The sequence below is a fragment of the Aspergillus vadensis genome (genome assembly GCF_003184925.1).
Source record: "Aspergillus vadensis CBS 113365 unplaced genomic scaffold BO88scaffold_41, whole genome shotgun sequence".
NCBI lineage: Eukaryota > Fungi > Ascomycota > Eurotiomycetes > Eurotiales > Aspergillaceae > Aspergillus > Aspergillus vadensis.
Genome location: NW_020292079.1, coordinates 56,848 through 80,010, shown reverse-complemented (window position 1 = coordinate 80,010; position 23,163 = coordinate 56,848). Strand labels below are relative to the sequence as shown.

The window sequence follows — 23,163 nt, the reverse complement described above, 5'->3', positions numbered from 1 at the left end:
CCCTCCCATACCCCATCGGTGCTACTGGATGGCCGCCCCCCGTTGTCGCTCTCGACCACATCTTAATTCCCAGTTCTAATTAGCCCCTATCCCCGACTTGTCTAGAGGAAAATCCACACGACTTGGCCTTTCCTTCTCCCCTCGGCGCAGATCCTGTCATCGACGCGATTTTTAGATCATAGGCTGGAGCCCAAAAGCCTAGACACCAGGCCGGGACCAACCTCTCTATGCTTACTTTTTTCTCTAGCCTGCAGTAGTGAACTGTCAACCAAGACATCGACGCACGACACAGAATGCTTTTCCTCTGTTTTCCCTTTTTCTCTCCCCATCATGGACACACCCTTCATGTCACTTACCGTGCTCCGTAGGTACCCGTTGTATTCCTTTAGTCCTCGGTAAAACGGATATCTCGTATTTCAACAATTTTGAAGAGATCACGGAGCATTGTGCCTGATACAATCTGTCATACGACATGTTTGAAATCCAAAGAAAGTGGTAGTTTCGATGACTCGCGACATGATCAAGCGACCAGCAGTATCTTGACAGTCCCATGAAACATGCCGCACTTTATTCTCCGGAAGCTATGAACATTTTTTTTTTTTTTTTTTTTTTTTTTTTCCCTGTTTTTTTCCCTTGAGCGCGATCGATCGACTTGATTGATACTTAGTTCCCGGACCGAGTAAGGATCGACCTCCGTCCTTACCCGCCCGTTCCTGACCCCATCGCCCCGATTTTCCTTGCTTTTCTCCTATTGATCCGGGTTGCGTCTGTCAAACCTGGATGACGAAGGATCGGCCCTCCGACAGAAAGTAAAAGCAAACTGGGAAAAAGAAAAAAAAATTTTCTTGTCTGTTATTTTTCCTTTTTTTCTTTTTTCCCTTTTCACGAGCGGTGATGGTGGGAAAATTGTGATATGCAGCTAATCCATATAACAGCTAGCATGCAGTACTAACGACTCCATTCTCATCTTCCTATGGCCTCAATTATCCGAAGCGCCGAATCCGTTTCTTTAGCCCCCTGCCATCCTTGCATGGTTATTGATTTTTAGCTCGCATAGACTCTCCCGAAGGTATCAGCTATTTATGTCAGGAAGGTTTTGATCCGATAACTACTAATCGCCGCGGCGGTCGGAAACCATCCAGCCCGATGTAGAAGTTGAGTGGCCAATGATAGAGTTCGGGGTACATGCTGGGTTCACGGTAAACATTGGCTACCCAATGGGAAATCGAGGGTTCCCTCCATACAGGATAGATTTATTGGAACTCAATTTCACCGATCTTCCCACCAACAAACCATAAACACGGAGTATATGTAGCGAGGGTTATGCGTACATAGCGATCTATTCGGATAACCACAAGCGTATGTACACGTCAAGTGGCCACCACGGAGGAACGCAAGGGCTGAACTCTCGTGTTCAATGCAGCATTGATGCAATGCCGTTGGTGAGAATATCGCCGTCGCTAGTACGTACGTAGTAGCAACTTCGGAGGAAGCTTGAAATAGCAACTGGCTTCCTAACAAAGAACTCCCCTTTCTCAAATTTTGTCTGATTTAGTTCAGTTGTGGGTGTTGAACAATTCGTCATCTTGCATTAGAAGCTATCCTACTCTCCGTTGGAGTGATCCGTCGGATTTAGATTTGGCATATGAAGGAGTCATGCTAATAGCTTACTCATGCGCCCAGCTCTCTATCAACTTAGTATTTTTACTACTTTGTATGTACTTAATAGAAGGGTATCTATTGGTAGAATAGCACTAGCTTTGCTCCGACGGTCTGACCGTCTTTACTACCTAAAAGGGGAAACGGTAAACTCCGCTGTTAATAACTTTAATACATTATTGCCGCCCCGACACCCACCCTATCTGGCTGTACCTGATCCAAATCATCCAATATACTTTGCGGAGTATATGATGAACACTGAAAAATATGCAAAACGAGAGTATTTTGTAAGTCCCAGCATAAGTGGACTTGAATTTTCAGGTTAAATCGCGTGCAAGGAAAGTGACGGAAAAACAGGTACCTATCATGTGAGACCCTCTTCGCTTTTTCTTTTTGTTAATTTCTTATCCCCCCCTCCGAGTCCGGAAGATTATTTTTTTCTCCTCCCACTCGAAAAAGGAATACTAGCCCCTGGTTGTGGGGTGAACGTATACGAGTTTCAGTTGGATATGAGATCCATACTCATAACAAGGCATATTATCGACTAGAGCCGGCTTAGGGTATGGAGCCGTACAAGCCCCAATGAAATCCGAGTATTAGCTTCCCGATCAGGAACTGGACTTTTGTACCCGGTCAGTTAGTAGCAACTTCACCGTCCACCACTCTCCGTGTCCACTTACCCCCCAGTAGAGCCTGGATCTCTTTTCCCTACTCGCCTGCAGTGTGTCTGAGTTTCGGGGCTTCCTACTCGCTCCCTACCGTTCCGACAGTTCTCCGACAGATTTCTGAGTACACTTAGTGTTATAGCCGCTACGTGCAATTACCCAGGTAGGTATACCTCCTGGTGACTTGGCCCAACGTCGAGACTAAGACCGCTGAGACCTTTCACTTCGCCGAATTTATTCCCGCAAGACTCACTACTGGTCAGCATGCAGTCTGTCAGTCCTGTACCATCGATTCCGGCATGTAGTGGAGCTGGATGCTTATGCAGCGCCTTTCTGACAGACAGAGTTCGTTCCTAATCGAATGTTGTTTAGCGTTCGAGACCGACCTCGAACCTCCGGCTTGATCGAGAGCCGACATTATGCACCCAACACTGGATACGCCCTCGTTATGCGCCCCAGTTTTGTGCACTAACCAACGTCATGCCTTGGCCTGTATTGTATTGTTCAGCGTGTCAACGCCAGTTTCCTTGATTTGTATTTGGCCTGCCCAGAGTCAAATCAGAATTTTTTTCCACTCTCATCATCAATTTCTTTTTTGTCTTCTTTGGTCCTTTGTCTCGTTGCCTTTCCCGCTATATCTCCACCCCTGAGAGATACACTACGAAGTGGGCAGCCCGAGTCTGATGGTTTACGCCATCGGCTTTTGCGTTCAAGCGCCCTGCAGAAGTTTGTAAGCCATGGAATCTATTCCCTGTTGCCTCTTCAGCTTCGCCTAAGCAAGGGCATATGGAGTATACTGTATTAGCGTGGTGGCCAAACCCACGCCATTCATTGCACTACTTCCCGACCCAGTCATTGGCCGCCGTCATTTTCGTATTTCGATGCTCGTAAGCAATTGAAAATGCTGCTGAGGGAATTCCGCGCCTAGGTCTCTCTACCAATCTATTTTGGGCCCAGAGAATTACGGGGGGCCCCATGATAATGGTGGCTCCATGGGCACACATTTGACTCCAGTTTAAAAGTAGCATAATGTACGGGTTGGAGATTTCTAGGATAACCCATCCACTCCCTTCCCCTTCTCCTCTAGGTGTCCCATCCCAAATCCTCAGAGAGATACTTTCAGATACCCCCCATCTACATCATGGCCCAACCTGTCTCTTGTTGCTTGCCTAAGTTTGGCACGAGAGCTCATGGGCCAAGGCGGCCTGCTTCGTTGAGGATCAGGACGAGTTCTTCCCAGACTCTCCAGTTGCTAGCCGCTTGGGACCAATCCGAGTTAGATTCTTTACTCAAGGCCTCTTGGGCCTTACTTCTTCATCGTTATACTGGCCTAGAGGACATCTGCTTTGGTTATCAACCGATTGGAGTCGATGCCGGTCCCCGCGATACTGTTCCTTCTTTCGATACCCATAATAATATTCCCTTAACTTTTAATCTGACCATCACCGAGGACGACTCTGTCCATGCCATTTTGCGCAACACGAAGAAGCAGAATGACGCTGGAAAATGCGGAAATTCAAGCTCGAGTTGCCACAGTTATACCCTGTGCAATACCCTTTTAATGCTGCGCAACTGTCGCAGTGTTACGAAAGACCCCAGAGCCCCTCTTGTGCAACCGGCCTTGGCAATTCCTTTGCCCGAAAAGGTGGGTGACTTTCCTCGTTCTCTGGCGTCCTCCCACTTTCCCTTCGCTCCATCTCCCTTTCCCCCCGTCCAACTTCGCTCGTGTGCGCTTCATCAGCCCACTGCTGCAGGTCGCCTTGGCCTTTCAGCCCGGACTGGCTGACCCCTCTTTAGTGCCACGTTCGACTGCACGTCAAAGTCCTGCAAAAGGATGTCGGTATCTTCTTTGAATGGTGGAACAATGACATGTCCACTGAGAATATGAAGAGCGTCGCCGACTACTTCGAGCAGATACTTTCTCGCGTACTCTCGGCAGAAGATACCGCCGCGAGGGACCTGAACCATTTCTCGGATCGAGATTGGTCCAGAGTCTGCAAATTCAACTCTACCACCCCTCAGGCACATGACCGCTGCATACACGAGGTCATTCATGAGCAAGTCCTGGCTCGCCCCGAAAGCGAAGCAGTTTGTGCGTGGGATGGAAGTTTGACCTACCAAGATCTAGATGTCCTGTCGTCCCAACTTGCTCATCACCTTCACGCACACGGAGTCGGTCCTGAAACATGTGTCGCTCTGTGTTTTAACAAATCAGTAAGTCGGCCATCAGAGATCGTTATGGCCTTCTGGCCAGATTGTGTCATCAGGTGATTCTCGGCAGCTTCGGCATTAGGTACTGACTGATTCTCATAGAAATGGAATGTAGTGGCGATGCTGGGTGTTTTGAAAGCTGGCGGTGCTTTCGTCCCCCTTGATCCAACACATCCAACCTCTCGCTTACAATCGCTGGTGCGCGCTGTAAAAGCCAAGATCATGCTTTGCTCTAGAGATCGGATAGGAGATTTGTCCGGAGTAGCGGAGATGATAATACCTCTGGACCAGGCCACCATAGACGAAATCTCCCTTCCAGCTGAAAACATCCCCCAATTGCCGGATGTACGAGGTCACAATGCAGCCTACGTGATATTCACATCTGGATCAACAGGAGAACCCAAGGTGCGCTATCTTCAGAGCTTCCCCCAAACCCACATTAACGGCCCGCGTTTAGGGTACCATGCTCGAGCACAGAGCCTATGTATCCGGAGCCGCTGCCCATGCTGGACCGCACCATATGTTTTCGACTTCGCGTGTCTTGCAGTTTGCAGCGCACACATTTGATGCCAGCCTTGTCGAGATATTGACTACCTTGTTGCAAGGCGGCTGCGTCTGTATCCCAAGTGAAGAAGAACGCTTGAGTGACATAGTCAAGGTCATCAACGAATTGAATGTAAATCACGCCATCTTGACACCTTCCTTCGTCGAGTTCGTTGAAGCTGCGCAAGTCCCAGGTCTTGAGACCTTGATTCTTGCTGGAGAGGCAATGTCGCAAGGTCAACTGGAAACATGGTCGTCCGCCCTTCACCTTATCAACGCCTATGGTCCCACAGAAAGTTCTGTCGCTGCCGTTGTTAACGCCAAAGTTACCCCTTCTTCCGATTGTCGGGATATTGGACTCCCCGTGGGCGTACGTTGCTGGGTTGTAGACCCGAGCAACCATGATCAGTTAGTACCCGTGGGCTGTCCGGGTGAATTACTGCTTGAGGGACCGACACTCGCCCGATGCTATCTCAACAATCCACAGAAGACGAGTGAAGCATTCATCTATAATCCAGCCTGGATGAGAAGGGACGGCATCAATGATGGTAACCGGAGAGTGTATAAGACGGGTGATTTGGTAAGATACAACTCCGACTGTGGCTCACTGACGTATATAGGAAGAAAGGACACGCAGGTGAAGTTTCACGGACAGAGGCTCGAGCTGGGTGAGATAGAAAATCAGCTGGCTGCCGACCCAATTGTCACACATTGTCTAGCTTTCCTTTCAAAGACAGGTTTCTCTGCAGGCAAATTGGTGGCGGTCATATCCTTATCTGTTCACTTCGAATCCCAAACGGAATCAAACGCAGCACCACTGAAGCTCCTCGATGCATCGAAGAAGACCTCCATCGTTGCAGAAGTTCGCGAGAGATTATCAGCCAAGCTACCAACTTACATGGTACCCTCTGTTTGGCTATGTGTGGAGGCATTGCCGTTGCTTCCGTCTGGGAAGCTGGACAGAAAAGCGACCGCAAGATGGATTGGAGATATGGAACGAGACCCGTATGCTCAAGCTATAAGTGCCAGGCCTTTGCCTGCGGATAAATCCACGCTTCCTTCAAGTTCCACCGAGGACAAACTCGCTGTAATCTGGAGCCGGGTTCTCAATATTCCTCGAAGCCAACTTGCCCTCGACGAGGGCTTTTTGAGTCTTGGTGGAGACTCTATTGCCGCCATAACGTGTCTCGGGTATTGCAAGAAGCAAGGAATGGGCTTGACAGTACAAGAGGTACTTCATAGCAAGTCAATCAAGGAGCTGGCTACTCGGGTAAAGCAGATCGATCAGTCTGTTGTGTACGAAGAAAAGATCGATGAGCCGTTTGACCTTTCCCCAATCCAGAAGCTTCACTTCATGGTCCGGAACGAGGGCCAAGGCCATTTTAACCAAAGCATTCTCACACGTCTGAATCGACACATTGATGAGCATAGTATGCGACGCGCAATTGAGACCATCATTAGTCGTCATTCAATGCTCCGTTCCCGCCTGGTCGAATCACTTGTTGAGGGGAAAATGCGGCAACGAATCACGCAAGATGTAACAGGGTCTTACCGCTGGCGGTCTCACAACAACAGCAGCCGAAGCGAGGTCGACCATGCCATCTCAAACAGCCAGTCATGCATCGACGCCTTCGTTGGACCTGTACTTGCTGTCGATATCTTCTATGGAAATGACAATTCTCGCCTGCTGTCATTAGTTGCCCATCACATGGTAGTCGATATTGTTTCGTGGAGGATTATATTGGAAGACCTGGAAGACCTACTGATGAACCCTGATCAACCAACATCACAGAATGGTTCGCTTCCGTTTCAGAACTGGTGCCAAATTCAAGCAGATCGTTGTCAAGAAGCGACAGCAGAACGGGCCAGGACTTTGCCTGAAGTTCCCGCACCCGATTTTGCTTACTGGGGACTAGATAACCACCGAACGACCTATGGAGATGTGGATTGTGAAACTTTTGATCTTGATAGTGATGTTACTCGCCAGATTCTGACTGGGTGCCACCAAAGTCTTCAGACGGAGCCAATCGATCTTCTACTGGCAGCTTTGCTACATTCGTTTGGCGAAACATTCAAAGACCGATCATTACCAGTTATCTACAATGAGGGACATGGGCGAGAAGTCTGGGACTCATCAATAGACATCTCTCGTACTATCGGCTGGTTTACCACATTGTATCCCATTCTTCTATCGGAACTTCCTGCAAAAGATCCAACCGAAACAGTTGTACGTGTCAAGGACTTGCGACGTTGTGTTCCGGATAATGGTCGACATGATTTTGCTCGTCGTATGTTGGTTCCACGCAAAGATGGGACCTGCCGGCACCATAGCCCGATGGAGATGTCTTTCAATTACGTTGGTCAGCACCGTGACTTGCAGAGAAAGGATGGGCTCTTCCAGCTCATGGACCAGATGGCTGGAGAAACAGGCCGCGGAGGCGCAGCGGCTGACTTTGGTGAAGACACCCCTCGCTTTGCACTGTTCGAGATATCTGCGATGGTTGTACAGGATCAACTTCGCTTTATATTCTCGTTCAATAGGAATATGCAGCATCAGGGAGGTATCCGAGATTGGGTGAAGTGCTGCGAAATATTGCTGGCATCCCTGGGCGAGCGCTTACAGACCTTCCCACCGAAACCAACGCTGAGCAGTTTCCCCATGTTAACAATGACATATACCGAACTCGATGCGCTGGTTTCGAAAAAGCTACCAGATGCCGGTATTAATAGCCTTGATGATGTCGAGGACATCTATCCTTGCTCCAGAATGCAGCAGGGTATTCTGCTCAGTCGCTCTCGCGATAGCTCACTCTACGCTGTACATGACACATTCGAGATATCTGGTTCAGGAAGCACACCCGACGTCAACCGATTGACACTTTCCTGGCAGAAAGTCGTTGCTCACCATGCAATGCTACGGACTATATTTTTGGAGGGGCTGAGCAGCCATGATCTACATTGTCAAGTGGTACTCAAGACCTTTGATTCCCGCCCAACTTACGTCGCCTGTGATAATGAAAGCGAAGTGCTATCTACATTTGACAAACAGCAACCGATGAACTACGATAACAATGTACCACCTCATCGGCTCACAATCTGCCAGACAACTTCTGGGAAGTTGTTTTGTCGGCTGGAGCTGAACCATGTCGCCATGGATGGCGCATCAATCTCCATCATCCTTCGCGACCTGCAGTTGGCGTATCAAGGAAAGCTCGAAGAACCAAAGCCAAAGTTCAAAGAGTATATACGCTATCTTCGTGAAGTTCCTCAAGCCACAAGTCTTGACTACTGGCGCAGTTACCTCTTGGAAGCCCAACCGTGTCATTTCCCTGTGCTCAATGACGGAAAAGGCTCTGTAAGGCAACTTCGGACCAAGAGACTGGGCTATGTGCCCTTCAAAGAGCTTCGAAACATCTGCGATAAGAATGGTCTGACTTTACCGACTGCCTTTAGTGCTGCATGGGGATTGACAGTTCGCTCTTTCTGTGGATCGGAAGACGTCTCCTTCACCTATCTTGCATCACTGAGAGATGTCCCAGTAGAGGGCGTTGAGTCTGTTGTTGGGCCTGTCATCAATACACTGACTTGCCGTATACTGTTTGCTGAAGGAACGTCACTGAAGGAGATCCTCGCAAAGGTTCAACAGGATAACCTAGACAATTTGCCGCACAGGCATATCTCGCTCACGGAGATCCAACAAGCTTTGGGACTGACGGCCTCATTGGCTAATAGTGGTATTTCTTACCGAAAGCTACCCAGCCAGAATACTTTGTCAAGCGAGGAGATACAATTCTCTGAAGTGGGAACAATTCACGATCCAGCAGAGTCGCCCATTTTCGTCAATGTTGAAGCTACGGAAGACGACGCACGTATCGACCTTAACTACTGGACAGACCACCTGTCAGACGGGCAAGCAGATAATGTCGCGAGCACATTCCTCAAATCGATTGAAAATATTGTGCACCACTTTGAGGATGACGCCTATTCAATTGACAACTTTAGCGACGCGAACAAACAGAGCCTAACGCTCTGGAATAGCGGGATTCCAGAGTCCGTTGACAAATGTATTCACGAGATAGTCGAAGAATGTTCGAAGTCTCATCCTCATGCCATGGCAATTTCCGCTTGGGATGGGAATCTCACTTATGCTAAGCTCAATGAATTGTCATCGATATTTGCAGGGTACTTGACAACCCTGGGGGTGGGCCGTGGAACAATCGTGCCCCTCGATCTCGCTAGATCCTCCTGGCAGATTGTAGCCATCTTGGCAGTGATGAAGACTGGGGGTGTATGTGTCCCGGTGGACCCAGCCCGACTTCCACAACACTTCGAGACTTGGCTCGTCGACAACGAGATACAGGTTGCCCTAGCATCCCCGAATCAAATGCAGCTACTCGAAGGGGCGGTTCCGTATGTTATCTCCGTGGAGAACTCTCTATTTGAATATCTTCCAGAGAGCGAGGAAGTTTCAAGCTCAACGATGCAGCCATGCAGCGATGGATATATCGTGTTCAGCGCTGCGAGTCCCAAGTGCATCCTGCTTGACCATCGTGCAATGACAACTCGGGCAAGCATGTTCGCTTCAGGTCTTGGACTAAATGCGCAAACGATGATGCTCCAACACTCTCCCTATACATCTGACATGTTCCTTCAGGAAGTCTTCGGCACGTTTCTGTGCGGTGGGACTATCTGCATTCCTTCCGATGAAGGCTTGGCAGACCTACCGAAAGCTATCAAGACCATGCAGGCGAACTGCATCAGCATCACACCCACAAAGGCGATGACTTTAAGCTCCACAGACAATCTAGGATTAAAAATCCTTGCTTTATGGGGAGAACACCCGACTAAGAAGCTTCTTGCCACCTTGCCTGAAGAAGTTCAAGTGCGCGTCTTCTATGGAACCCCAGAATGTTCGTCATCTTGCATTCGATCCTCTCAGCTTGACAGATCAGACGAACTGTCAATTATTGGGTCAAGCTTTGGATGTAAATCTTGGCTTGTAGATCCCTCCGACCACAACGTCTTGGTTCCAGTAGGCTGTGTCGGCGAATTGATGATAGAAGGCCCAAGTCTTTCTCGAGGTTACTATCAGAATGCAGAACTCACGCAGCAAAATTTCGTCGAAGATCCCTCATGGAGACTGGCTTACGAATCACAGCCAGCATCAGACAAAGATGGAAACTTGGAGGGCCAGAAGCCGTCCTATCGATTGTTCAGAACTGGAGATCTTGCTCGCTACAACTCCGACGGCACTCTTGTTTACGTTGGTAAGAAGGAAAACGGATTGCATTGGCAGCGACAGACAGCAGCCATGCACGTCGAAGAGCAAATCGCATCTCTCTCATCTCCCACTGTCCAGTATGTCGTGGAGGAGATCAGCAAGCGCAATAACGACTTCCGCGAATCGTCTCTAGCCGTCTTCTTCTCTGATGAGTCCACCAGCTTTGAGGCAAACCACGGGCCTATCGCACAATGGACACCTGAGCTGCACGACTCAATGATCAGATTATATACCAAGCTGATGAGCTCCTTGCCAGCGAAGGATGTCCCAAGCTTGTATTTCCCGACATCCAGCATACCGCTGAACTCGTTCGGCAAGCTGGACCGCCAGTTGTTAAGAAATGCCGCTCAAACCCTGCCAGAAACCTTGTTGTCTAAATATAACATCAAGCGCTTTGACAGATTCTGGAAAGGGCAGCTAGCTAGACTGGCAGTTTCGCCTGCTTTCCCGTCTCCTGCTAATTTCTCGTCTATGCGGCGCACACCGGTCATCAAGCAAGCAACAAAAACAATGAAGATGGTCTGGTGTGATACAATCAAATCAATGAATGAAGGTACACGATGCGCTGTCCTTTCTGCGTGGGCTCTTACTATTCGCGGATATACCGAGTCCCGTGATATCGTTTTTGGGGAGTCGCTGTCAAATGTTGAATCGGTCTTCACTGAGCGTCAGGACAATCATACGCAGACCGCAACTATCGTTCCCCGTCGCTTCCATTTCAACGAAGAATGGACCGTTAATGAGTTACTGAGTGTGGTGAAGAATCAGCTGGATGCAGCTAAGCCCTACCAATGGGCTGGAATAAGTCAAATCCAGAACCTGAACGCTGATACGGCACGCGCCTATAATTTCATGAACTTGATCTCGATTACGGACAATTGTGGCCATGGACCTAGGCCAGTACCCTCGCAGCAGCAGGGCAGCACCCTTCCCAGTTATCCTTTGGTGATCGATTGCTTCCTTGAAGATGCGACATTCGAACTTGTGCTTAGCTACGATGACAGCACCCTAACAGCTGCTCAGACCGACCGACTGGTTGCCCAATTCTTCGCTTGTGTTGAACTTCTCAACTCCGAAGCCAGTATGAGCAAGGCAATCGGTGCCTTGTCCAGGGACAACATGGACTTTTGCTCCTTCCGCCATGATGTTTCCTACTGGAAGAACTACTTGGAAGATGTTGAAGCTTGTCTTTTCCCAACATTTCGTGCAGATGAGGAGCAGAATACTCATGCTGAGACCCAGATGACACTCCGGAACACCAAAGATCTGCGTGATTTCTGTGATCGTGCAGGTGTTAGCAAAAGCTCTCTTCTTCAGCTTGTCTGGGGTTTGGTTCTGCGATGCTACACAGGCTTACAAGACGTGTGCTTCGGATATCACATCTCTGGTGCAAGCGACAAGCCTGCCAAGCCTGGCATTGCGAATGAACCAGGTGTCTCGGATACATTCCCTTGCAGAATGCCCTTGAAGGGAGATCTAAAGGTTGCGGACATTTTGCGCGAGCGATTGCGTGGATTGAAACAAATGCAGCAGCATCAGTTGCCATGGGCTGAAGTCCAGCATGAGCTGGGGTATGGCGACAGCGACATTTTCAATACCGTTTTCACTTACTCAGAACAATCAAGTAACGAATCGAACCTGGCTGGTCTCACTGGTATTGATTCGAGCAAGTATCTGATTGCTGTTAACGCCAGTCTAGCAGGATCATCAGGAGCCATTAGGTTCGGTTATCAGAGGAAACACTTGTCAGATGCTGATATGGAGGGTGTTATCGATTGTTTCAAAAATGTTTTGGAACAATTACTCCGGCCCTCTTTTTCAGATCTCTTGGTAGGCGAGATTGACTTTATGAATGAGCTTTCCTGCCAGAAGATATCTGAGTGGAACTCGGCGTTGCCCGATCGTCCAGTGCTATGCGCGCATGAACTCATCCAACAGCAAGCACTGAATCGTGCTTCGGCCCCTGCAATCTGCTCATGGGATGGCAACTTCACACACGCACAACTTGACAGATTGTCAACCTTACTAGCAAACCAGCTGGTCGGCTTTGGGGTCAAGCCCGACGTCTTTGTTGCCCTGTGTTTTGAAAAATCGGCATGGGCAGTTGTCGCCCAGGTTGCTGTTTTGAAAGCCGGAGGAGCTTTTGCTTCATTGGATCCTGCTCACCCAGAAAGCCGCCTACAAGGCATGGTCGATGATCTTGGTGCTCAGGTTATTCTCTGTTCTGAGACCCACTACGAGAAAGCCTCCAGCATCTGTCGTCGCGCACTGATTGTTAGCAATAGCGCACTTGACAAACTTTATCATTCACCTCTTGCTGCTGCAGCCCAAGGGGTAACGGCAAATAATGCGGCCTATGCCATATTCACATCAGGAACCACAGGGAAACCAAAGGTGACAGTCCTTGAGCATGTTGGACTTACCCTAGCCTGCACAGAGTTTTCCAAGGCTCTCTTCATGAGTTCCGACACTCGTGCTCTGCAATTCTCAAGCTACACCTTTGACGTCAGTATATTGGAAACAATCATCGCACTTGCTGTTGGTGGCTGTATCTGTATCCCTAGCGAAGAAGAGCGCATGAACAACCTTTCTGGAGCCATCAGAAATATGAGCGCCAACTTCATGAGCTGCACTCCATCTATAGTCAATACCCTGGATCCCAATCTTGTTCCTTCTTTGCGAACGATAGTCCTAGGAGGAGAAAAGATGACAGCAAGCCATTTCGAGCGATGGGCCGACAGGTGTGTTATAAACGCCTACGGTCCGTCCGAGGCTACTGTCATGTTCACGGCAAGCACAAAATCCGACCATACGGGAGTACGCCTTACGGATGACTATGGCTGTATTGGCACGGCTGTTTGTGGCAGAACATGGATTGTTGATCCTCAAGATTACAATCGTCTGGTCCCTATCGGTGCACCTGGAGAGCTCGTTCTTGAGGGATGCACCGTTGCTCGTGGGTACCTCAATAATGACGAAAAAACCAAGACTGTCTTCGTCCAGAACCCAGAGTGGACAAAACGTGATGGGCTACAGCATATATTGAGACGCAAAGAACGGATGTATCGTACAGGGGATCTAGTGCGCTACAACTCCGATGGCTCGCTTGCTTTCATCTCGCGAATTGACACGCAAGTGAAATTGAACGGTGTGCGTATCGAACTGGAAGAGGTTGAGCAACAATGCCTCAACTATCTTTCGACAGACACTCAGGTCGCCGTCGAGGTTGTTAACCCAGAAGCCAAAACAATATCGAAATGCTTGGCGGCCTTCTTCACTACCAATGAACACCATACGGCAGAGATGGAAAGTGGTGAGTTGATTCTGCCAATGTCGGAGTCCGTAGTTGGCATGGTCAAGAAGCTACACGGTTCCCTAAGCGCCTCATTGCCACTAGCTATGGTACCCAAGCTTTACTTCCCCATGCGGCGCCTGCCGTTTGGAAGCACTGGCAAAACTGATCGCAAAGCTCTTCGAGCAATGGTCGATAAATTCACCAAGGAACGTTTGAGGCCATATGTTATCTTCAATGTTGGCGCAGAAGACCGCTCCGATGTGGGAACGGAAGGAACGGAGGGCGTTCTCAGAACGCTATGGGAGGATGTCCTTAATCTTGCGCCAGGTTCTATCAATGCCGAAGACAACTTCTTCGGCTTGGGTGGCGACTCATTTTCTGCTATGAAACTAGTCGTAGCCGCGGCATCTCAAGAGATTTCACTCGCAGTGGCCGACATATACCGAACCCCTATCTTCAAAGACATGGCAAAAAGATGTGGAGCGGGTGAGGCACAATCTGGCGTACCAACAGTGGACTCATTCAGCATGCTGCCCGAATCTCTTTCGCGCGAGGATATTCTGGAGGAAGTATCTGATCAATGTGGTGTGCCTACGGAGAGAATTGCGGACATCTACCCCTGTAGTCCGGTGCAAGAGGGTCTGGTCACTCTCTCTATCAAGCAACCCGGAGCCTATGTCGCTCGGCCTGTGTTCCAGCTTGCAGAGGGCGCTGACCTTGAGAAGTTCAAAGCTGCATGGCAGAAGGTGGTTGATGAAATGGATATTCTACGAACTCGCATAGTACACACCGAGTCCGCCAACTTTGTCCAGGCAGTGCTCACTGATTCCCCTATTTCCTGGGAGTTGGCGACGGAATTGGAGAATCTGACAAACGATACCATCGACTTAGCCAAGAACAACGGAGGCTTGCTCACTGGATATGCCATTGTTGAGGCTGGACCCTCGCGCTCCTTTGTTTGGACCATACATCACGCTCTTTATGATGGATGGAGTGTGTCCCAGATCCTCCAGAGAGTCGAGGAAATATACTCGGGCAGCACAAAGCCCAGCTCGGCGCTCCCTTACAAGCTATTCATCAATCACTTGGTCCAGCAAGAGGCGCAATCTTCGGACCAATTCTGGAAGACGCACCTCGCAGCCTTGTCCTCATGTCCTTTCCCCCAGAACAAGCCGTCGCCTGATGCCATTCGCATTGGTAATCGGCATTACAGCTCACTCGAGATCTCTCGTTCACCTAGTGGAGCTAGATTAACCGTCCCCGAGACGATACGAGCTGCTTGGGCGCTAATTGTCGCCGTCCACACCGGATCCGGTGATGTTTGTTTCGCCGAAACCCTCATGGGTAGAAATATTGACATGCCTGGCGCCATGGAAGTTGCAGGTCCTCTTTTGACTACGGTGCCCATACGGATGGCTGTCGACAACGAGCTCTCTATCATCCAATACCTCGACAATGTGCGCCAGCTGACCACAAAGATGCTGCCGCATCAGCATTCTGGGCTCCAGAGAATCCGCAAGTTAAGCAGCGATACCGCCCTCGCCTGCGAGTCCCAGAATCTACTGGTTATCCAATCAGAACAGGCCCATTCGAACACAAGTATCTGGGAGCAAAAGAATAACCTCACTGAAGGTGAATTTTTCACCCACCCAATCGTTGTTGAATGCAAGGTTGGCGACTCGCAGGTGGCCGTTACCCTTCATCACGATGAGCTTGTTTTCGACAGTTGGCAGGCCAAGATGCTCATAGAACAGTTTACCTTCGTTCTGAGTCAACTGTTGTCGATCTCCAATGAAGAATCCAGAAAGCTTGGAGAGCTAGATATTTCCAGTCCGCGCGATAAGGAAGAAATTGCTTCCTGGAATGAGAGAAGCCTAACTTGCTTAAACAGATGTGTTCATCATATCATTGAGGAGAAAGCATCCCTACGACCCCAGGCTCAAGCTGTCTGCTCCTGGGATGGACAGCTATCTTACCAGGAGCTTTACCAGCTTGCTTCCTCGTTTGCAGCCTACTTGAAAACTCGTGGCGTCGGTCCGGAGACACTGATTCCGATCTGTATGGACAAGTCTATGTGGGCTATTGTCACGATACTTGGTGTCCTAATTGCGGGTGGAGGATATGTTCCCCTTGACCCTGCTCATCCAACGTCAAGACACAAGGAGATCCTGACTGAGGTCGAAGCCCGTGTCGTCCTTTGTTCTCCCAAGTATCAGAAACGGTACTCTGGTTCTGTGAAAGCAATCATTCCTGTTAGCAGAGAGACTATCAAGGCGTATTGTGCTCTTAAAGCGACAACAACCAAGGCCACCAACAGCGCTACACCCGAAAACGTTGCATTCGCTATCTTCACCTCTGGCAGCACTGGTCGTGCTAAGGGTATCATCATTAACCATAAGGCCCTCGCCAGCAGCGGCATGGCATTCGGACCCATGGTGCACCTTGACGAGAATTCTCGAGCCTTCCAATTTGCCTCTCTTACTTTCGATGCTGCTGTCATGGAAACACTTGTTGCCTTGATGCATGGCGGTTGCGTGTGCATTCCAAGCGAAGATGAACGCTTGAATGATGTTGCTGGTGCTATTCGTCGGATGAATGTCTCTTGGTCATTCTTGACTCCATCCATAGCCAGTATCATTGAGCCCTCGTCCGTTCCATCTTTAAAGGATCTCGTGTGTGGTGGAGAAAAGATGTCGCGCGAAGTCATCACCAAATGGGCGCATCGAGTAAACTTGATGAACGGATACGGCCCAACTGAAACCACTATCTTCGCGGTGATAAACACAGATGTTGCTGCCAATCCGGACCCTGCCTGTATCGGTCATGGCATTCCTTGCACTCTAACCTGGGTTGTCGATCCTGATGACCACAATAAACTGACTCCTCTAGGGGCTGTTGGTGAACTGGCGTTGGAAGGCCCTGCACTTGCTAGGGAATACCTAAAGAACCCCAAGAAGACAGCAGAGGCTTTCGTGGACGAGCCGGAGTGGATTAAAGACTTTCCCAGTGCCTTGCCTTCGCCGAGAAGGATCTACAAGACTGGAGATCTCGTCAGATACAACTCTGATGGCTCCATTCAATACATCAGCCGTAAGGATCACCAAGTTAAGCTTCACGGTCAGCGCATGGAGCTTGGAGAGATTGAGCACAGACTATATGAGGATCCGCGAGTTCGTCACGCTGTGGTTTTACTACCAACGACAGGACCTCTCAAGCAGCGGCTGGTCACTGTTCTGTCACTGAACTCTGTGACTTCAGAGAGAAGCATTATCACAGACAACGCATGTGAGCTTGTTGAACGGAGTGGCTCTACACGGTCAGCCTACCAGGAGCTCGTTGCTATCCAAAAGAGCTTGGAGACTCAGCTACCAATCTACATGGTACCACAAGCTTGGGCTCTAATCAAGCAGCTCCCGATGCTCGTCTCTGGTAAGCTAGACAGAAAGCGAATCACAGCTTGGCTAGAGAATGTTGATGATGCTGCTTATGATCGCATAATGGAGGATTACGATAGCATAAAGCGTGGTGATGTCGAGCAAGAAGAGGATAGAGAAGATGACCAAGAGATCTCTGTCAAGCTTCTTCAGGAAGTTTTCTCCCAGGTCCTCAACCTACCACCTCACAAGGTGGGCTTGGACAGGTCATTTGTGAGCCTAGGTAAGCAAGGCCAATCTGGTGACTGAGGGTGGAAATTAGCTAACGGTACGGTACAGGTGGTGATAGCATCACTGGAATGGCTGTGATATCCCGAGCACGTAAACATGGAATCACGCTGACCCTCCACAATGTGCTTCAGTCGAAGTCGATAAAGGAGCTTGCTCTGGCCGCCCAGACAAGCGTCAAGACTGTTAAGAGAGAGGAGAAGTCTAATGAGCACTTCGAACTGTCTCCAATCCAGGGATTGTTCGTCCAAACAGCAAAGAATTTCCGGGATTCTTCTCGCTTTAACCAAAGCATGACAGTGCGCGTAACTCGTAAGGTTGAGCCAACGAGGATGCAAAGCGCCATCAAGGCTGTTGTTGAGCAGCACTCCATGTTCCGAGCACGATTGTTCAAGTCTGGCGATGGAAAGTGGAAACAGAAGATTAGTGATGTATGTCTGACCTCTCCTTACTGGCTCTGTTTGGTAACAGAAAGCTTACTGATCTAGGACGTTGATGCCTCCTACCGCTTCCGTCACCATATGGTCGAAAGTGAAAATGCAATTCTCCCCAAGATCGCCGAGAGTCAACGGTCTGTAGATGTTCAGCATGGACCTATCGTTGCTGCAGACATGTTCGAAGTACGCAGCGGCATCACAATACTTTTCCTGGCGGCCAGTCATCTATGTGTTGACATGGTATCCTGGCGTATTGTCCTTCAGGACATTCAAGATTTCCTCGATACTGGATCATTGTCCCCGGAGAAGCCCCTGTCGTTCCAAGCTTGGTGCAACCTTCAACTTGAAGAGAGCAAAAAGCAGGATGGTAGGGTCCAGTTGCCATTCTCTATTCAGCCTCCAGACCTGAGTTACTGGGGCATGGAGCAATCCCAGAACCTCTATGGAGATGTCAAAATGGAAGGGTTTACGCTAGATGCCGCAGCTACGACACAGATCCTCGCGACCTGCAATCAGGTTCTTCGCACCGAGGCTATTGAAGTCATACTCTCCGCTGTTATCCACTCTTTCCGCCGCACGTTTACCGATAGGGCGATGCCGACGATTTACAACGAGAGTCACGGTCGCGAGGCCTGGGACAGCTCTATCGATCTCTCAAGAACAGTGGGCTGGTTCACAACTATGTGTCCACTGCATGTTGGTGATGGGTCAGGTGAGTTCGGATCTAAGCCTGTTATGAAGCTATTTCTGACTGCAATAGATTTACTGGACACCTTGAAGCGTGTCAAAGACACAAGGCGTTATCTTAGCAGTAAGAGCCAGTCATACTTCGCGGAAAGCCTGCTTCATCCGGAAGGTAAAGGTGATAACTTCTTTGTCCCACTTGAGATTCTGTTCAATTACCTTGGCCAGCTGCAACAGCTGGAGCGCGACGACTCACTTTTCCAACACTATGGTGAAGCCTTCAACGCCGAAACCTTTGAGATGGCAGGTGACATGGGCTTAAAGACATCCCGGTTTGCTCTGTTCGAGATCTCAGCGCTCATCATCAAAGACAAGCTGCAGGTGTCGTTCACCTACCATAAGCACATGCAGAAAGAACAGCGGATTAAGGGCTGGATATCTGAGTGCAAACAAGTGCTTCAGCATATGTCTCGTTTTGACAGCTTCACCCCTGAGCCAACACTCAGTGACTGTCCCTTGCTCCCTATTACTTACGAAGGTCTGAACAACATGGTCAAGAGAACATTGCCCAAGATTGGAATCGAAAACTGGGGTCAGGTTGAGGATGTCTATCCCTGCTCCCCAGTACAAGAAGGTATTCTTCTCAGTCAGCTCCGAGATCCGGAGGAATACCTGTTCCATGTCATCTTCGAAGTTCACCAATCCAAGGGTAGCAAGGTGGATACAAGCAAACTCCGAAAGGCATGGTCCATGGTTGTCAGCAGACACCCTGTCCTACGGTCTGTTTTCATTGATAGCAATTACAAAGGCGGATCTTTCGACCAGGTAGTGGTCAAGTCACTGGAGGATGAGGTCATTGAGTTCCAATGCCCAGAGTCGGATGCAATGGGTACACTCGGAGAAATAAAGCTGCGCGATATCAATGCCGAGAGATCGATGAAGCTCGCCCATCAGCTGACCCTCTGCAAAACAACTTCTGGGCGAGTTCTATTCAAGATTGAGATGAACCATGCCATTATTGATGGTGGTTCGGTTGATCTGATTCTCAGAGATCTCGCACTTGCATACAGTGATCAGCTTTCTGCTGAAACCGGTCCACATTTCAGTGACTATGTCAAGTACGTCAGGGAACGATCCCAGGGAGAAGCTGTGGCACACTGGGCGAAGTATCTTTCTGGCGTACGACCTTGTCACCTGCTGGTATCTTCTAAAAAGGGTGGCAGCCACCAACTCGGTGAGCGCATGATATCTTTCAAGCGCTTCCCCGAGTTGCAGAAATTCTGCGAGGAGCACTCTGTTACACTCGCTAATTTGACACTCTGCGCCTGGGCAATTGTACTACAAAATTGTACAGGATCCGATGATGTCTGTTTCGGATATCCCTCTGCTGGCCGTGATTCCCCTGTTCCTGGAATCCAGGATGCAGTCGGTATCTTCATCAATATGTTGTGCTGCAGAGTCAAGTTTTCTCCTGGCCAGACTCTTCTTGATATTGCCAAGAAGGTCCAGGATGATTTTGTCAGAAATGTGCCATATCAACATTGTTCTCTGGCTCAGATTCAGCATGAGCTTGGGATGCATGGAGAGACGCTCTTCAACTCGACTCTCTCCATCCAGAATCGATCTGCCAACAAGGGCAGTGCAAAGCTGCCGCTCGACTTTGAAGTCAAAAAAGCCCATGACCCGACTGAAGTGAGTTGCTTCTGTCTCAAGCGTAGACGCAAGCTAACATTTGTTTTAGTACCCTGTAACTGTAAACGTGGAGACCACCAAGGGCAAGGAGGGAGTTTTGCTGAGATACTGGAGCAACGCCGTGACCGAAGCACAAGCGAAAGAGCTAGCGGAGGGTGTCTCTAAGGTCTTTACATGCTTCATCGAAGAACCATCCAAGCTGGTTTCGAATCTGAACCTCCTCAACAAGCTACCGCGGAACCGTTCGCGGCATACCCACAAGGAGCCAATTATCCTAGACCAGTTGATTGACAGCCAAGTCTTGCAGAAGCTGATTGATGACCGCGTGAATGAGATTATCAGCCAGATGCTGAAGGAAGGCAAGCTCGCCATACCCCTTCCTGATCAGAAGACTAGATACTCGAACGGCTCTGTTCAACTCAAAATGGTCGAGGCTTCATACCAGGAGGACCCCGCTCTAGACGAGAAGGATCTTGCAAATTCGACACCGTCCTTGACAGACGATGGCAGAAGCTCAAGTGAAAATGATAGGCGTCTTTGGGATTTGTGGAAGACGACATTAGGGCTATCCTCAGACACTATCCAGTACCGGAGTAGCTTCTTCAAGCTAGGAGGCGACAGTATTACAGCAATGAAGATGGTCAGCGCGGCACGAGAAGAGGGCCTGCAAATGACAGTGGCGGATGTGTTCAACAACCCGATTTTTGAGGACATGCTGGCTACGATTCCTCCGAGCAGCAGCCCGACGTCTAACGCCGATACTCAGTGCGCAAATAACATTGAAAAGCTCCTCGAGGTCGATGATGCTCTTCCAGATGCTACGCCACCACAGGATATTTCGGTGCTACGGCCAATGCAGCTCGACGCCATGTCTCTGCTTGATGTCATCTGCCCTAAGATAGGGGTCTTCAAAGGAGGGATTGCTGATGTTCTCCCTGTAACGGACTTCCAGTCCATGTCGATCGCTGCAACGCTCTTCGGATCCAGATGGATGCTAAACTACTTCTTCCTCGACGGAAGTGGACCTCTGGACCTCCGGCGTCTGAGAGAAAGCTTCTTGAGAGTGGTCGATGCTTTTGACATTCTTCGTACTGTTTTTGTCTGCCACCGCGGACAATTCTTCCAGGTGGTGTTGAGAAAGATCCGACCAGATATTTTCGTGCATGAGACGGAGCAGAGTCTGGACGAGTACACCAACAGCTTGCAAAAACGGGACCGCGAACAAGACCCACGCCAAGGAGAGCAGTATGTGCAGTTCTACATTGTCAAGAAAAAGAAGAGCGATCAGCACCGCATCTTGATCAGGATGTCGCATGCCCAATTCGACGGCGTTTGTCTGCCAAAGATTATGAACGCAATCAAGCTGGGATACGAGGGCAGTACCCTGCCTCCAGTCTTCTCATTCTCGAACTATATGCGGATGCTTCCTGGAAACATCACTCCGGCACACTATCACCACTGGTCGACGATCCTCAAGGGCTCTAAGATGACGGATATCATTCGACGCACGCAGCCTAACACCTTTATGCATATTGGTGCATTTGCGGAGCAGAAGAAGACCATCATGATTCCCTCCACCGCTATAGGGAACGTCACCCTCGCGACCGTTATGCAGTCCGCATGGGCAGTGACTTTGGCGAAGCTGACTGCCCAGTCCGACGTAGTCTTCGGGCTTACAGTCAACGGTCGTAACGCTAGTGTTCCTGGTATTGAGACTACTGTTGGGCCCTGCCTCAACATTCTTCCCATCAGGGTTAAATTCAGGGAGCATTGGACTGGCCTTGACCTGTTCCGTTATCTTCAAGACCAACAGATCGCCAACATGCCCTATGAGTCGCTAGGATTCAGGGAGATTATCCGGAACTGCACCGACTGGCCCGACTCCACATACTTCACTACTTCCGTGTTCCATCAGAATGTCGAGTATGAAGGACAGATGCAACTGGACGGCAATTCGTACCGGATGGGAGGTGTTGGTGTTTTGGACAACTTCACCGACCTCACGCTGGCCTCCAAGTCCTGTGGCCAAGAGAAGCTTGACGTCTCAATCGGGTACTCACTCAAGGGACCAATCCCAGCAACCTTCATTGCTAAAGCTCTGAACATGGTTTGCGAGACGGTGCAGAGCCTGATTGCTAACCCCAGCGTCCCACTTGCCTCCCCTGCCACCATCCGCTCCCTTCCGAGCCAAGTCATTCGTGAAGCACCCAGAGCGTCTGATACGCCGTTCCTCTCATCAAACCTGAACAGCCAGAAGATGTCAGAGATTGTAATCCACTCTGATATCCTCACCCGGTCCTGGCAGCAGGTGCTACCCCGTCGGACAGACAACCCACAATACCAACTCGACGCATCTTTCTTCGATCTCGGCGGAGACATCATGAATGTTGCCCAACTGGTCTGGATCCTGGGTGAAGAGGGTTTCAGCGTCCGCTTGGAGGACCTTCTCGAGCATCATACCTTCTTGGGGATGATGGCCGTGATGGCAATGCACCATAAGCCGGAACTGAATGCCAGTATGGCAACAACGATGGCTGAAGAATCAACCAAAGACATGAAATTGACCATGACAAAGAGCAACAGCTGGAGCTCGTTGGGCAAGGCAATGACACTTGCCAAGAGATTTACTAGATGGGGGGCTATAGCAGCCAAGAAGTGAGGTTTACATTCGTTGTGGGGGATCAATACTGAAACGCACTCTTTTGGTTTCTAACATGTACTATTTCAATTTTTTCTGTATCACATATTATTGTGTCGAACTACATTCCTTTTTGTTTCCACTTGATTTTGGATGTTGGCTATCATTCTGGAAGTTGGTTTTATGTTGGTTTTCTGGATTTCTTGGTATAAGAGCTCGTGACTTTCTCTTACTCATATCTTTTTGGGTCCTTCGACTATTCATTATATGTTAGTGTTTCAGATGTGTATTGACTTGATCAAGACCGTCCTCTCCACTACTATATTGCCCATTGCTTATGCACTCTAATAAGAATCATATCCCATACAACATCACCGACAAAACCACTTAGGGCTA

At 49.4% G+C, this 23,163-nt stretch overlaps 1 protein-coding gene across 1 annotated transcript; it reads left to right on the top strand.

Annotated features, from left to right (window-relative positions):
- Positions 1-3,389: 3,389 nt before the first annotated feature.
- nrps1 (nonribosomal peptide synthase Pes1) lies at positions 3,390-22,832 on the top strand. Its single transcript, XM_025701993.1, has 8 exons — positions 3,390-3,969; positions 4,122-4,538; positions 4,638-4,940; positions 4,993-17,311; positions 17,368-17,747; positions 17,805-18,465; positions 18,514-20,129; positions 20,179-22,832. The coding sequence occupies exons 1-8, from the start codon at positions 3,466-3,468 to the stop codon at positions 22,786-22,788; spliced, it is 18,810 nt and encodes a 6,269-aa protein (XP_025557221.1). The 5' UTR covers positions 3,390-3,465; the 3' UTR covers positions 22,789-22,832.
- The last annotated feature ends 331 nt before the right edge of the window (positions 22,833-23,163 follow it).

Coding starts and splice junctions, on each gene's coding strand:
- nrps1 (XM_025701993.1), top strand. CDS start 3,466: ATGGCCCAACCTGTCTCTTGTTGCTTGCCTAAGTTTGGCACGAGAGCT. Junction 3,970..4,121: donor CAATTCCTTTGCCCGAAAAG/GTGGGTGACTTT, acceptor ACCCCTCTTTAG/TGCCACGTTCGACTGCACGT. Junction 20,130..20,178: donor AAGCCCATGACCCGACTGAA/GTGAGTTGCTTC, acceptor CATTTGTTTTAG/TACCCTGTAACTGTAAACGT.